Source organism: Ursus arctos, unplaced genomic scaffold (genome assembly GCF_023065955.2).
Source record: "Ursus arctos isolate Adak ecotype North America unplaced genomic scaffold, UrsArc2.0 scaffold_3, whole genome shotgun sequence".
In the NCBI taxonomy this organism is placed as follows: domain Eukaryota; kingdom Metazoa; phylum Chordata; class Mammalia; order Carnivora; family Ursidae; genus Ursus; species Ursus arctos.
Window position 1 is genome coordinate 57,562,471 of NW_026622985.1, and position 16,258 is coordinate 57,578,728.

A 16,258-nucleotide genomic window follows, 5' to 3' on the forward strand; every position below is an offset into this window, starting at 1 on the left:
CATAAGAAATATATATTTGGCGGAGCTCCTAAAACCCTTGGAATTTCCTGTGATGAGAATGATAAAGTTGTCTTTTGTTATGTTAACGAGGCAACTTTTGGAAAGTACCTAAGGATGGGGGCTGGTTGACCCAAGACCCAACCTTGCGATTAGAGGGTTGGAACTTTCTGACCCACTCACCCACCCCACTCTCATCTCCTGGTAAGGAAGAGAGGCCGATGATTGAGTTTAATCCCAATGGCTAATGATTTCATCAATCATGTCTGCAGTGTAGCCTCCATAACCCAAAGAACAAGGTTCAGAGAGTTCCTGAGTTGGTGAGCACATGGAGATTTGGGGAAAGTGGCGTGCTCAGAGAGCATAGAAGTTCCGAGCCATTCCCAGGTGCCTTGTCCTATGTATCTGTTTCTGGGTTGTATCCTTTTATAATAAACTGGCAATCTAGTAACTAGTAAAATGTTTCTCTGAAATCTGTGAGCAGCTCTAGCAGATTAATCAATCAACTGAAAGGTGGGAGTTAGAGCCTCCAATCTGTAGCAGATCAGTCAGAAGTGCAAGTGACAGCCTGGGCTTGCCACTGGTATCTGAAGTGTGGGGTGGGGAGCAGCCCTGTGAGATCTGACACTGTCTTCAGGGAAATAGTATCAGAATTGAGTTGAATTGTAGGACACCCAGGTGGTGTCAGAATTGCTTGGTGGTATGGGAAAACCCACACATAATTGATGTCAGAATCATAGTGGTCCATAACCAGTGACATCACCGGCTAGCTCGTTAGAAGTACAAAGTTGAAGAAAATATAGAGGCCACTCTTACAAGAGAAAAATTCAACTGAGTAAATTTTAAAAATCTTATTGGCTTTATTCAGCAACTCATGAATCAGGCAACATCTCATCTAGCAGATAAGAAAGAACTCTAAAAAGCCTTGAGGCTAGAGATTGCTATAGACCAAAGTGAGCAGGAACAACGAAGTTCTGCTGGGCGTTAACTTATTGATTAAAGCAGGGTTACTTTCTTCATGTGGAGCAAAGGGAAGTCTTGGAGCGGGGTCAGGTAACTTGTGCTGATTGGTTGGCCTAGGCCTGCCTTTTTTGGGACAATCAGGCATAGAAACTGAAGTGTTGGTTTGCTGATGTGAGGCTTATTAGCATGAGCGACTCCATCTTGGGCCCTGTCTGGTTTCTTTTATACCACTAAGATATGTTCACTATACTGTCTAATCAGGGTGTGGCCTCAGTTTCCTGAACAGCTTATTAATATCAATATTCAGAGGAAAAACACCCCAAACAAGTAAAATAACTGGGAGAAAAGGTGATTAGATATTCAAAAGAATTCCAGTTGTTAAAAGCTCTTAAACTCATCTGTACCAAAAGACAAAAACCCCATTCTGAAAGTAAATAATGAATGATTTATGGTTTCTATTTCTTCTATTCTAGAACCTCATTTTTACTCAGGCAATGGGAGACATTTTTCCATTGATTCCACTGGTCTTCAGTCCATGTGATTCCCTGTTTCATGCCTGCCACCCTTATAGACTGGAAACTCCCTGAGGGCTCTGCCCAGCACCTGGCACAGTGCCAGCATGTGATGCTGTGGAATTGAAAGAAGTTGTTACCTTCAGCTGGAACAGTGGGGGGAGAGTGTGAAGGGTCAGAGGGAGGCTTATATAGGGTTAGTAGATAAAGTTGACTCAGTATTTTCCTTTTGTAAATGATGTACATATTTGTCCAGCAAAATAGGTGGGTACATTATTACTACATTGTGGATAAAAACCTCTAAGGACATTCCACCATTGGGCTCCTTTTTTGGCAAGGTAAAGGCGTCTTCCACTTTTGTTGTTTTGTAGGAAGGAATCGATGTGGGAACTCTGCTGAAATCAACCTGCAATACTTTTCTGAAGACTTTGGAAGAATGCATGCAGATTGCAAACACAGCCTTCACCTCCGAACTACTCTATCGCACTCCCCCAGGTTCACCACAGCTGGCCATGCTCAAGTCCAACAAGGTAAAAGCCAGCTCAGCTTGGCAGCAGCAGGACATAACGAAAAGCTGAAAAGTTAAAAAGTGATGTAGTGAACCATGTTATCCGTCATCCTTATCACCCTTTGGTGACTGAGAAAGACGTTTTTTTAGTAGCCTCCCCTTTATGTCCACTTACATATTTCTGCCCTCAGTCCTTCATATCCATTTATTTTTAGCAATTTTACCACCTAAACCTGTCTCTGATGTAGCTAGACTCCTTTCAGCCTCCTTGTCCAGTGAATCTTGTCAAGATTTGTGGTGACCTTCTAACTAGTTACTTTCAGCCTAATTCTTCCAGGCAGCCAACAGTATTTCTGCTCATGACGTATAAACTGGACCGCTTTACCTAAACCTCTCAGTGCCTCCCTCATTGCCAAAGGTTAATGTCAAAACTTCTTGACCCATTCCCACACCCCCAGCCTCTTGCTCTGTCATTACCTGGCTGAACATGCTAACTGCATATAGCTCCCCTGACATCTTCGCACCATTTCCCAGTGCCAGGAATGCTGTTCTCACTTGCCTTCCCCTCGTTAGCACTTCCCCATCCTTCAGTGTGTAATCTCTCCTTCCCTGAATCCCTAAGTTGGTCTAGGAGCTCCTCTTCTCTGCATACCCATGTTTTAAGGTTACTCTTTATTGAAATTACCTTAAGGGGAGGAACCTCTATACTGTTTATCTTTATACTTCTGGTGTTTGAAACAATGCTGCATCATAATCTTTAGTGAACATAACTAAAATTATGAGAAAGCCGACCACCAATGGTTTGGCTATGATAATAAGATCCTTCAAAAGAGCCATCTTCCTTTTCCTTAGAAATGTGGGTACACTTATTTGAAAAAATACAAAGGACTGATTGAGATCAATGACTCCCTTCTTTTGGGAGGGTCTAAAATTGTTCCTGTTGAGTGGGGCAGTTGTGTTATGGTCATATTTACGACTTTTATATGTGATGAAACTTTAAATGTGCTCTGTTGGAAGTTTAACATGAAGCTTGAAGTTTGACTTGAAGTTTTTTTTGCTTCTTTTAAAGATGAAACATCCTATTATACCGATTCACAATTCATTGGAAAGGTACAGTAACTCTTTTGGATTTTCCTTCTTTCTAGAAATAAATAATTTTTTATGGTTTGTTTAAAAAAAATAAGACTTTTTTTTTTTTTAAGATTTTATTCATTTATTTGACAGAGGGAAACAGCCAGCCAGCGAGAGAGGGAACACAAACAGAGGGAGCGAGAGAGGAAGAAGCAGGCTCCTAGCAGAGAAGCCTGATGTGGGGCTCGATCCCAGAACGCTGGGATCACGCCCTGAGCCGAAGGCAGACGCTTTAACGACTGCGTCACCCAGGCGCCCCCCCAAAAATAAGACTATTTTGATCATGATTTGAGATAATACCAGAAGGAAACAGTATCTGATTTTCCTCTTTGGGGTGAGCTTGAAGCAGTGCAGACCTTTCACTCAGCACAGACTACCTGTAAAGATGTTTACATTTTCCCTCAGGTATGGATGGACATACCCACCACATGTAGTAGCTTTTAATCGCTGAGGGTTGGAACCTCCTCTCTTGTGGAGGAGTCAGGCATTGACTTAAATGTGCTTTTATCCAGAAAAGATAGTACTATTTTGTTTTATATAAAAATAAAAATGTTAGGTAGCCTTACAGGTTAAAAAAAAAAACTTAATATCAAAATCTAAACTATTTCTTCCTCTAATTGCTCCTTCAATTTTAGAAAAAAGTGCACATTTACATCGTTGTGTTCCTATTATTTGGGGTCTGTCTTTAGTTATTATTTAATATAAGCATTCCCGTATTTTGACATACTCCATATATTTGTCCTTTCAAATTTTTTAACATTTCATCTCTTTGTATACTATTGTTTGCTGTAGTACAGGGATTGTTCCAATTTGTTTACCATTTTTATCTTGTTCTAAATATTTCTACTAGAAAAAATTGTAGACTTTTTTCTCATGACGTTTCCTTAATAAACACCTACAGTTTTAATTGCTAAGTTGAAATATGGCATTTCTTTAGAAAACAAATGCTTTTCCTGCAGTCACCATATAGCTTGGGCCCTTTCCCATTGTTTTTATTAGGAGAAAATATTTTTGTTCTAATTCGGTTGGGTCTAATCACTTATAATAAGATGTTATGGTTGTCCCTTTAACAGAATTAGCTGTTCCACTTGCGTGTTAAGTAGACTTTTCTGGTACCCCGAAGAGAAACAGATCCTCAGGAAGTATCCTGTGTCCTCCTGGGTTTTTTCTGTCAGACATACTTTGCAGGAAGTATTCTCCCCTGACCACAGCATGTAGCTTCTAGATAGTTAACTGACAGGCAAACATAGGAGGAGTGGCCAGTGATTTTGAGAGCTGAAGAGAGAAAAACTTCCCAGGGAGAAGCTGAGGAAAGTGAGAAAAGTGTTAAATGTTTATGTGTAGAAAGCTGGTTGAAAACCAAAGAGCTGTCAATGACTATTTCCTGTTGCTGGTGGGGAGCAGGAAGTCTGAGTCACCTGAGGGTCCATGAGAAGCCGGGAATGGCTTTTTGATTTCAGAACCTCAGTTTGGAGACCTGCCTGCTCCCATCACGGGCAGATACCTGTCTAAGAGGCAGGAAGCTGAGAGGTTTGGCTGATTCAACAGTACTGGGGTTTTTAATCACTGTTAAAAGGAGATGGTGCTTGTGAACCCCTCCCTCCTTTCTCAGAATAAGATGTACCTAGGCAGTCTATTTAAGACCAAATAATTGGACTTTTTGGCTTTTCCCCTTATAAAAAATTTTCAGGCAAATGGAGCTAAACAGTTGTGAAAATGGATCTTTACACATGGAAATAAATGCTGATGAAGAAATCCTAATGAAAAGTAAGAGCTCCTTATATTTGAAACCTGCAGAGGTAGATTGCAGCATATCAAGTGAAGAAAATACAGATGATAATATAACAGGTAAAAACAAAAATAAAGTCTGAAGCAAACTGTTGAGCCCAAACCATTGATCTTGGGAGTTTGATTGTTTATTCATCATGTGACACTTGATAGGGCTTGGCCTCAAGACAGTATACTAGTAGCTCCTGAGGCAGATGTTAGCTTGATGACACAGGTCACTTGACCACATTGTGCCATCCCATCCGACCCAGCGCTGAAAAGGCAGAATGAAGAGGATTTTTCCCACTCATTGTTCTTATCTGTGATGTCTGTGGGCTGCTGTGAGCAGCAGATGTCTGTGCTGACTTTGTAGAAAATATGAGTACTTCACTGGCCTTCTACTCTAAGTTTCAAGATCCTTTGAACTTAAACTATGATGTCAGACTTAACGGTGTAAAAGTGTGGCAGTTCAGGTTGCTCTCCTCCTGGTTTCCGGTGAGGCCAGAGATTTTCACCCAGACTTCTCTGTGTCCGTCAAGCCTGAGTCCCACATCTCAGGTAACAGCTTGTAGTTGAAAATGCCGCCCTTTCAAATTTGCTAATTCCATTGGCTCTAACCACTAGAACCAGTTTCAGATCAGTCCAAGACAACCGTATTAGAGCTTTTGTGTTCTAAGTGTTTAATAAGTATTTTGAAAATAAAATTTTAAACAAATCTCTTGCTCATCTCCCCTGAAATAAGAGACCCTGTTTTTTCCAGATTAGTTGGGGGAAAAGAAGCTGCATTTCGTAGCTGTTAATCTGAGGCAAGCAATCCACTGAATCACTGAAGTCTTATCCCTCGAGTAAATAATAAAGATAGGAGAATTTTTGTGGAAACAGTACTGTTATTTGACCAATAATTTTACTTCTAAAAATTTGTCTCCAGGGAATCTCTGTGTCTCTGTGTCTCAGGGAATATCTGTGGACAGAGATATTCTTTATGACATTACAATTGATTCTCATTATTCATGGTTGTGTTCTATAAAGTTGTGTTCCATAAAGTTACTGCAGACACTGAATTAGCAAATGCTGAACCATAGCTTCTAGGGGAAATACAGTTTGATTCCTACAAACCTCTGTTCACATTTTGGTTGACTGATCAGTATATAGACTTGTTTTATGTGTGTTTCTGTTTAAAGACACCTTATTTAGTATGTAATGTTGATTCATTAACATTGATCCCACAGCCAGCAGTACAATATCTCGTGCCTGAGTGAAGCTTACCTGACACATGTATTTTCTCCATAAGGCGCATCACAGTCTTCTTAGGAACAGCAGACAGCACTGCATTTGGAGGCACCTGTAAACAGTAAAATCAATAACAAAATGCACAAAGCATGACCTTACATAAACACACTTGTGTATAGTATAAGAACCGAAGCAAGAAGGCAGATTGTTACCTTGTTTGACCTTAGCCCACAGGCAACTCAAATTTTTCATCATCTACACATGTTTAGAAATCACTGCAAACATGCCACAAGAGTTGATTTTAGGATTACAAATAAACTATCATGAGAAGGCAAATTCGCAAATACAGACTACACTAATAATGAGGATCGACTGTATTGATAACATTAAAATTTTAGAAACCCCTAAGTGCCCTCCATATGAGCTTGATGCAGTATTACATGGTCATTAAAATCACATTTTAAAGAGTATTGAATGGTAATGAGAATATTCCTGATAAACTGTTGAGTGAAAACAAGCAGGATACAAACCTACATATTTAATTTAAACCCAATTTTGTTTTTATGTGTATATGTGTGTCTATATAGTATTTCACTGATTTTTATTTCTGTAAACTTTTCTGTGTTTTAGAAATATTCAACAATGAATATATATTAATTTTTATAATATATAAATAATAGTTTAGTAATAGGTATTTTCTGTGTGCAGTCCAAGGTGAGATTATGAAGGAAGAAGGAGAGGACAACCCAGGAAATCATGACAGCAGCTTAGCACAGCCTGCATCAAACTCCTCAAGTAGCTCTCCGGAACCCCACTGGGAAGAAGGCCAAGAAATCATCCCAACTTTCTTTAGTACCATGAATACCAGGTATTCTATACTTTCTATAATAAGTGACAGTTGAATACCAGCTTCCCTTCTGGAAAATCAGTCATGGTGTTCCTTCCAGGTGATAGCATATTCTAACAGAACAGAGGATATGGTACACCAGGTATCTGCTTTACCTTTCTGAAACAGTGGGGAACTGGATTATCAGACTATACTCTGAACACATTTTAGCTTGCTTTGGTAGATTATCTTTGGAAAATGATTTTATTGGACCATATTATAATAGAACAATCACTGAAATCAGGCCAAATGACTTGCTCTACAGAGGGGCAACTGTTTTCATGACTACCTCAGCTGCAGAGAATGTTAATGTTGTACTTTCCATCTTTCCCCTTCTGTATCACCAAATTGTTTAGCTTCAGTGACATTGAACTTCTGGAAGACAGTGGCATTCCTACAGAAGCATTCTTGGCGTCATGTTATGCTGTGGTTCCAGTATTAGGTAAGGTTACTGCATTTGTCTTAAATACATTAGTCTCTAGAATCTGTCTCACTGTTGTTATTTTGTAGTAGAAATATCCTGAACCATATGTACAGTTAAATGACTCTCCTTGGCTACCTCTCCAAATCACCAGCCACATATAGTTAAAACTATATGACCTTGAGCATGGTTGCATATTTCCTTTTTATGCCTACCTATGATTAAGTATTGACCACAGAGTAGTGTAAGGAAAAAGGGAAATTTTTTTTCGGGAAATCATACTTAAAAGCAAGAATGAAAGTAGTTGAGGGACAGACCTCCAAATGCAATGGTATAATGAAAAAATTTTACCAGTTAAAACATTTTTTTCAAAGATTTAAAAATATATATGTATAAATTTAAGTTCAAATTGCATTTACTTTTTATATAGAGTCAGTAGAACTAGGCATCACTAATGTGTTGAAATTTGTTTTATGACCTATTTAGCTGTGCATCTTTTTTGAATTCATTTTTAAAAATTTTACATATCTTTTTTTGAAATTGAGATATAACTTACATAGAACTTAAGAATTCAGTAAGTTTTGACAAACATATGCACCCCTATGTAATCCATATCCCTATCAAGATGTAAAATGTTTTCATCACCCCAGAATGTTCCCTGTACTAGTCAGCCTGCAAATATCACCCAGCCCAAGGCAACTATTTTACTGATTTCTGTCACCATAGATTAGTTTTGCCTTTTCTAAAGTCTCATATAAGAGAATCATACTATCTACTCTTTTGCATATGGTGTTTTTCTCTCAGTATAATGTCTTCATCCTCGTTGTTGCATGTATCAGTAGTTCATTCTTTTTATTGCTGAATAGTATTCTACTAAATGAATATACAGTTTTATTCATTCTTCTATTGATGGGTGGACATTTGGGTAGTTTCTTATTTGGGGCTATTATAAATGAAATTGCCCTGAATATATTTGTGTCTGTGGGCTTATTTTTTCATATCATGAGTAAATACCTGAGAGTAGAATTGCCAATTCATTGGGTTCATCTGTTTAACTTTATAAAAAGTGATTACACAGTCATACAGTTCCAACAGCAATGTATGAGTATTCTGGTTGCTTCACATCTTCACTAATACTTGGTGGTATTGAGGTTTTTGGTCTGACTATTCCTCTGAGTAAACGTTTAGTGGTATTATTATGGCTTTAACTTGTGTTGGGGAGGAAGAAATTTACTCTGCCCTCAAGGTCCTTCTGGCTGGACCAAGAATCAAATTGATATGAGACAGAATAACATGAGAAAATCAGATTTAATTCCATACCCATGGAGAATCCACACCGACATGAAATTCCAAAGACAGGGAACATGAGGCTTATATGACATCCTGACCTAAGGAAAGGGATAGGGGCTTGGGGGTGGGGATATAAAGGGGAGGAAAACCATTAGTAGGAAGATGAGAGGAGATGGTTGGAAAACCAAGGCTGCCCTGTTATGCACATAAGTTTCTTAAGTAAAGAGGAATCTGTTAATTGCACTCTTCCTGGGACAGGCTTTCCTTTCCAAAGTAAATTAAGCAGTCATGGGGAAGTCAAAGAATTTTTCCTGAATCTGCTGGGTTTTGATTGCTTTTAACTCAAAATAATCTTCTTGTTCAAGTGGCCCACCTTGGGGTGCCCTTGTCCTCTACACTTCCCCGATGACTAATGATGTTGAGCGCTTTTTTATATAATTATTGGCCATTGCTATCTCCTTCATTGTGAAGTCTTTTCAAATCTTTAATCCATTTTTAAAAGTTGGTTAATGTTCTTTGTATTGAGTTGTAAGCATTCACTATATATTCTCAAAAGCATTCCATTATATGCATTATGAATATTTTCCCCCAACTATGGCTTTCTTTTCTTGATGTCTTTGAAGAGCTGTTTTTCATTTGCATGAAATCCAATTTATCTATTTTCTTTCTTTTATAAAAGTTAGTACTTTTGGTGTCCTAAGAAATCTTTGTTTACACCCAAGATCATGAAGATATTCTCATGTGTTCTCTATTCCCTTTGTTCTTGATTTTATGTTTACATTTATACATCTTGGAATTAGTTTTTGTATATGATGTAAGGTAAGGGTTGAGATTTTTTTTTTTCCTTATGATATCTGGCTGTTCAAAGACCATTTCTTGAAAAAAAATTATTTTCCCTTTTATATTATTTTGGCAGCTTTGTTGAAAATCAGTGGACCTTTTAGGTGTGGGTCTGTTTCTGCACTCTGTCTTCTGTCCCAGTGGTCTGTTAAATTTTTTTATGCTAATACTTTATTGTCTTAATTACTGTGCCTTTATAATAAAGCTTGAAATCAGGTAATGTAAGTCTTCCAATTTTGTTGTTCTTTTTCAAGATTTTGGCAATTGTAGGTCCTTCATAGGTCCATATAAACTTTAGTTTTCCAATTTCTATTTAAAAACCTATTGGGATTTTGATTAAGATTTTATTGAATCAGTAAACCAATTAAGAGGAAGTTTACATCTTAAACAATTTTTAGTCTTCTAATCCTGGAGCATGCTATATCTCTCCGTTTATTTAGGTCTTCTTTATTTTCACAATGTTTTGTATAGTTTTTAGTGTAGAGGTTGAAGTAGGAAGATGTTAGGGTTCGAAGCCGACGGCCAAGAAAGAATTCTTGAGAGGTCTTTGGTGCAAAAAGGTGGTTTTATTAAAGCACAGGGACCGAACCAGTGGGCAGAAAGAGCTGCCCTGGGGTCATGAGGAGTGGCCCATTATAGACTTTCAAGTTGGAAGGGGGTTAGGGATAGCTTAAGTGTCTAAGGAATTTTGGAAGCAAGAATTCCAGGACCTTTCAGTGCATGAAATCTCATTCAGAAACACGTAATTGTTGAGTTTTACACTCAAGATGAAAAGTATAGTCCAGCTGTGAGAAAGGTTCTAGCTGTTGTCGGGAAAAGGTCATTTATTACCGTCTAATAAAACCTTAGTCATGAGACCCTTCAGATGTGTATCGGTGGGCAATATGCTTGGGGGATGATTACCAACACGCTTCTTGGGGGTTAGAGATAAAGGAAGTTTCCAAAGGAATTTTTATATGTTAAAGTAGACTTACAGGATCCTGGGGAGGGGGGTGGTTCCGGCTAGGATTGCCTTTTGCCCTTAGCAAAGTATTAACATTGAGGCAGTTGAGTCCCTAGAGGAATGTCACTCCGCCTTGTTTCAAGGATTTGTCAGTGGGCTCTAGGTAGTAAGGAAATGAATAATTTTTCTTCTGCCTTTGTTTCCCACATTAGAGGTCTTACACATTTTTTGTTAGGAATACATTTTAAAATTTTATGATTCTTGATGCTATTGTAAAGAGTATTTTTCCAATTGTTTGTTGGTAACATACGGATACAACTGACTTTTGTGTTTGAGTAGTTTTTTATAATCATGAATGAGTTAATTTTATAAAATACATTTTCAGCATTTATTGAAATTGTGGGTTTTTTCCTGTAGTTTTGTTAATATAATACATTACATTGTTTGAATGAATTTATATCTATTATCTTGCTGTTTGTTTCTACCATCTTACTGTTTATCTTCTATTTGTCCTATCTGTTCTTTGTTCCTTTTTTATTTCTTTCTTAAATTCTAGCCAATTAATCAATTATTTTTTACTCTATTTTATTTCCTGTTTTAGCTTGTTAGCTACCCATATTTGTTCCTGTCTCCACTCCCCTTTTTTTTCCCAATCAAGTATTTTTTAGAATTCCATTATTTTTTCTCTTCTGGCTTTTTAGCTATACCCATTTGGTATTTGTTTAGTTGTTCTTGTCCCACAGAAATATTTGAACCGTATATATGATTTTACATTTTCTAGCAGACACATTAAATAGTAAAACAAAACATAAAACTATTTTTTAAACTAATTTCAATAATATATTTTATATAACCTAGTATATCCAACATATTATTTCAATATGTAATCAATATAAAGGAATCGTTAATGAGATATTTTGTATTCTTTTTTTGATACTGAGTCTTTGAAATCTAGTATGTATTTTGTGATGACTGTCTTAGAAGCCTTTGAAACTTATGTTTGGAAAATGATTTAAAAACAAAAAATAAAAGTTTTGGGGAGAAAAACATGCTAAATTTTTTGTTACTATAAAAATATTGGCCACTTAAGAAAATTGCTTTTTCAAAGATGTTTTCAATCTTTTCTTCTAGACAAACTTGGCCCTACGGTGTTTGCTCCTGTTAAAATGGATCTTGTTGGAAATATTAAGGTGAATATACTAGCATGTCTCTATGGAGACCATATATGTGGAGGGAGTAGTGCATGAAATCTCTTTCCAAACACGTGATTGTTGAGTTTTATACCCAAAATGAAAAGTATAGGCCAGCTGTGAGAAAGGTTCTGAGGCAGAAAAAAATACTTTAAAAACAGTATTTTAAAGCCTTGAGACTATTTAATTTTAGCTTAAGCCTCATAAAAGTGCTCAAACAAGAACACATTACCTTGAAAATGTAAAAAAGAAGATAATAGAGGCTTAATTTATTTTGATTTCCTAAAGACCTGCTTGACAAGCTTATCAGTCTCAGTACTATACTGATTTACTTGATAGCTTTAGCATTTTTAAGTTAGATTGTTTCCCTGCTTTTCCTGCAGAAAGTAAACCAGAAGTATATAACCAACAAGGAAGAGTTCACCACCCTCCAGAAGATAGTGCTGCATGAAGTGGAGGCCGATGTAGCCCAGGTTAGGAACTCAGCTACAGAAGCCCTCTTGTGGCTGAAGAGGTGAGGCAGCTGGGATGGGGCAGCAGTTGAAATCCGACTCAGCTGAAATGCTACCAGCAAAAAGTGTTATGCAAAGACTACTTCTGAGTGGAGGAGCTAACCCAGTAGCCTTTTCTAGAAGGCCTGATGAACAGAACACCAACTCTTTTTTTTCCTCCCTTCTGATGAACAGTGGTAATATTAACAGTATATATAAGATAGGAATCTTAAAGGATGGTAGAGTTGACTGGTTCTCTTTAAGTCAGTGGATCACAAACCAGTAGCATCCAAATCACCTGAGGGGCTTTCTTCAGAACACAGATTGCCCCACTCCAGACTCAGACTTTCTGACTCAGTAAGTCTGGAGTGGGGGCCCAGAAACAGCATTTCCAAAAAGTTCCCACTGGTCCTTGGACCACTTTTTGGAAACCACTGTTTAGGTAGATCAGATGAGAAGGGCCTAGAGTAAACTAAAAGGAAATGACAGGGAAGAAAGTCAGAAAGGACTGCCATGTGATTTGACCTGTTTGTTGCTATATAAGACACTGATGTCTGCCATTTCTTTATACCCATTCAGTATAAGTAAACTTTGAAAATAATATTTCTTCCTCTTTTTTGTTTTAGAGGTCTCAAATTTTTGAAGGGATTTTTGACAGAAGTGAAAAATGGAGAAAAGGATATCCAGACAGCCTTGAGTAGGTATCCTTTATGCTTTGATCGTTCCATTGAATAGGATGTGGAATGGAGACCCCTAGAGGAGGAGACAGGGTATAGGGGGAAATTTCTGCTTCTCCAGAGTTGATTTTGTTTCTTTTCTAGTTCATGATTGTTTGTTTCCTACATTCTCTGTTAGAAAAACATGAGATGGTGACTTCGTAATGTAGATCTAACTTATTAAAAATCAGTATATCTTAAAGAAGAGCTAAATTAATGGAGAGCCATCTCTTAATAGGAAAGCCTGATATTTTTAAGAAGTGAGTTCTTCCTAAATTAATCTTCAAATACAGTGCAGTTCTCCAAAATCAGTATCCCAAGAGAAGCTAGTTTTAGAGACCATAACAGGGAGGGTTTGGGGAACCCTGGGAATTTGCTCTGGAGTGAGACAAAGGGTAGGTCATCATTGTCATCATCTTGTACTCCTCAGATGCCTCGTGTTTGTAGTGGTAGAGCTGAGACCAGGATGAAGGCCTTGGTCAAAGGTCATCCTGTATCTCCAGCATCTTATAATGCAGGGGCTGGAACCTTGTAAGGTACTTAGTAAACACTGGGTGGGTGGGTAGATAGGTGGATCTATCAAATCAGTTTTGGAAAACATTAACTTGGGAGCATCCTCGTAAGTGCTCTTGACAGAGTGGCTGAACTCTCACTCTTCACCTAAGAGAAATTCTCCCAGCGTGGGCCTTGAGGCTTGGGGGCAGGGGAGTGGATATTGAAATTCCATATTACTTTGAAGCCCTATATTATTGTGATGTAGAGAAGCACATGGTCAAGCTCTAAGTAGCCATGATTATAAATAATGAAGTGAATGAATTAGATGCTTCTGTTGTGGAAGTATTCACTGCAGCATTTCCTTGCTATCAGAAGTGAGCTCTTCCTTCTGTTAATCTTCCCTCTAGGCCATGAATCCTGAGGGATTCTGCCCCATGTAACTTTCTCAGGCCTTCCTATCTAGCAACTTGCTGATATTCTGTGAAACAATAAAAACTTTTTTCTGTAACACTCTATAAGAATTTAGACAACCTAATCCTTACATCAATCCATTTATGCAGGTTAAGTAGCCAAAATTCAGAGAGATTAAAATACATGCTAAGGGCACAAAAGATCTGAACCAGAGTCACTTTGGAGTGAGTGTCAAAACTCCTCATTTCGGGGCACCTGGGTGGCTCAGTCGGGTAAGTGTCTGCCTTCAGCTCAGGTCATGATCCCAAGGTCCTAGGATTGAGCCCCACATCAGACTCTCTGCCTAGAGGGGAGCCTTCTTCTCCCTCTCCCTCTGCCTGCCGCCCCGCCTGCTTGCCTGCTTATGTTTTCATGTGCTCCCTCTCTCTCTGTCAAATAAATAAATAGAATCTTAAAAAAAAAAAAAAAAGTCTTCATTTCTCCCACAAAATGTCTTCTCCACCATCCCTGGGCTACCTGTATTTTTTGGGCTTCTCGTGAAATTCTCATGAATTTCTAGGACAGTCTTTTGTGTTCTCCCCACGTGTCCTGATTTCAGTACTAAAAGTATTTTCACTGTAACTATTCATGCCCCCTAATCAGCATCATGGAACTTTATGACTTGTGGACTGATGAAGATCATGGGCTCTCTGGATTCCACCACTTGATAACATTGTGTCATTAGGCAATTTACTTACCCTTTCTGTTTCCCGGTTTCCTCATCTATAAAATGGGAATGATGATACCATTTCCCTAAAACCGTTGTTGTAAAGATTAAATAGGTTCATGCACATAAAAAGATCAGTAAAGTGGTACATAATAAATACTTAGTAGAGGTTAACTTCTCTTGTTTATGTTTTCATCATCATGACATAAGAAGTTGATAACTTTTCAGAAAATGGGGCTTATCTGTCCCAAATCAGAAATGAGAAGTTTACAAAGCTCTGGTGCCAAGCCAGAAATTTCTCTCCATACACACTTCTTAGCGTGGAAATTTCCCACAGGGAGGAAGACTCCTCTACTGCAGGAAGTCCAGAAGCTATGGAATTCAGCAGTGTGCCTGCTAGGCTCCAGCCATCACACGATGCTCTTGCTTTGCTATGGCTGTCTGTGTGACGGAGCAGGCGACTGCTGACCTCATTCGCCCCTCCACTGGTGTGGGGGCAGGATAGACCCCAGCTGCTTCTTGAACACTCAGGGAAAAAGAAAAGCTTGGCCCCTGGAGGGCGGGAGGAAGTTGAGGATATCCCCTTTCTGCCGTACCTCTGCCCCCATTCTGTCTTTTTTTTTTTTTTTGCTTTCTGTGTCCTTGATTTGGAGTCTGGACCTTCCTGAAGAGAGAGGAGACTAGAAGGCGAAATACTGCTTCAAAATCCGAATAAGTGCCATCAGTCTCAGCTCTTCCTTTCCTCTCTCCCCCTTCAGCACTGTTTTCAATGGGAGGGAAGCGAGGGCTGTAAACTTGAGATTTTCATCCTGATATGCAGGATTATTTCAGAAGTTTTCATGATTTAAATCCTAGTTTTGCTTGTCGGGGTCCCTAGTTTGCTGCCGCTGTTCAGTGTGAAGAGAAGTTCTAACCACCCACCGTCCCCTCCAGTTGTAGACACAACAAGCTCTGTGCAAACAAATACAGCTTTATAAGAAGTGCTTACACATTAACTACTTAGAACCCATAGGCTCCTTGACGCGGATTTCTCTGGCTCAAAGCTTCTCTTCTCATTTTGAAATCATAGCCTTTATAAGTAGAACTGATAACTTGTCTGAAATGAGGGAGTTTAGGAATGTAGATAAAAGAAAGGGTTTATGCCTATATTTATATAGGCAAATTAGCTTGCATGTTTTAAGTTCTAAAATTGAATTTGAATTATTGTAATAGCAGCTACTGTTTATAGAGCACCCAGTGTAGGAATGACACTAGGTTCTTGAGAAACATTTCATTTAATCTTCCAAATACTCTTTTTTGACAGTGAGTAAACTGAGGTCTAGAGAGGATAAATACCTTCCCAGAGGTCTCAAATCTAAAACAGTGGTTCTCAAAATGGTACAAGGGGAGCATCTTCATTACCTGCAAACTTACTAGCAATGGAGGCTGCCAGGCCCTACCCAGCACCTGCTGATAAAAACTCCCTGGGGATGGGTCACAGCAATCCATGTTAACAAGTCCTTCAGGTGATTCTAATCCATGTCAAAGTTTGGGACCCACTCAGTAGAGCTAGGATATTGAAGCCAACCTGTCACTAGGCTACATTTTGATTATTTGGGAATTTTGATTGCTTCTGAGTGATTAATGAATAAAATGAAATAAAAGCACTGAAATCAGTGCCATAGCATCAGTTAATTTTGCCTCCTTTTCATGGTAATTAGCTAGTTCTCCAGTAATAAAATTTTTCCTAACTTAGAAACAGTAAGATAATAGGGGTAAACT

The 16,258-nt window shown here is 38.4% G+C and overlaps 1 protein-coding gene across 4 annotated transcripts in view; it reads left to right on the top strand.

Annotated features, from left to right (window-relative positions):
- The window catches only part of PLEKHA8 (pleckstrin homology domain containing A8), a 75,175-nt gene that overhangs the window by 21,460 nt on the left and 37,457 nt on the right, over window positions 1-16,258 (top strand). For 3 of the 4 annotated variants that reach the window (XM_057304150.1, XM_026508611.4, XM_057304149.1), the window contains exons 5-12: window positions 1,844-2,002; window positions 3,050-3,090; window positions 4,802-4,959; window positions 6,817-6,976; window positions 7,351-7,436; window positions 11,620-11,678; window positions 12,062-12,192; window positions 12,796-12,866. In XM_057304150.1, the coding sequence (XP_057160133.1) occupies window positions 1,844-2,002; window positions 3,050-3,090; window positions 4,802-4,959; window positions 6,817-6,976; window positions 7,351-7,436; window positions 11,620-11,678; window positions 12,062-12,192; window positions 12,796-12,866 (865 nt within the window). The remainder of the gene's footprint in view (window positions 1-1,843; window positions 2,003-3,049; window positions 3,091-4,801; window positions 4,960-6,816; window positions 6,977-7,350; window positions 7,437-11,619; window positions 11,679-12,061; window positions 12,193-12,795; window positions 12,867-16,258) is intronic. The other variant, XR_006410473.3, reaches the window with a different exon arrangement.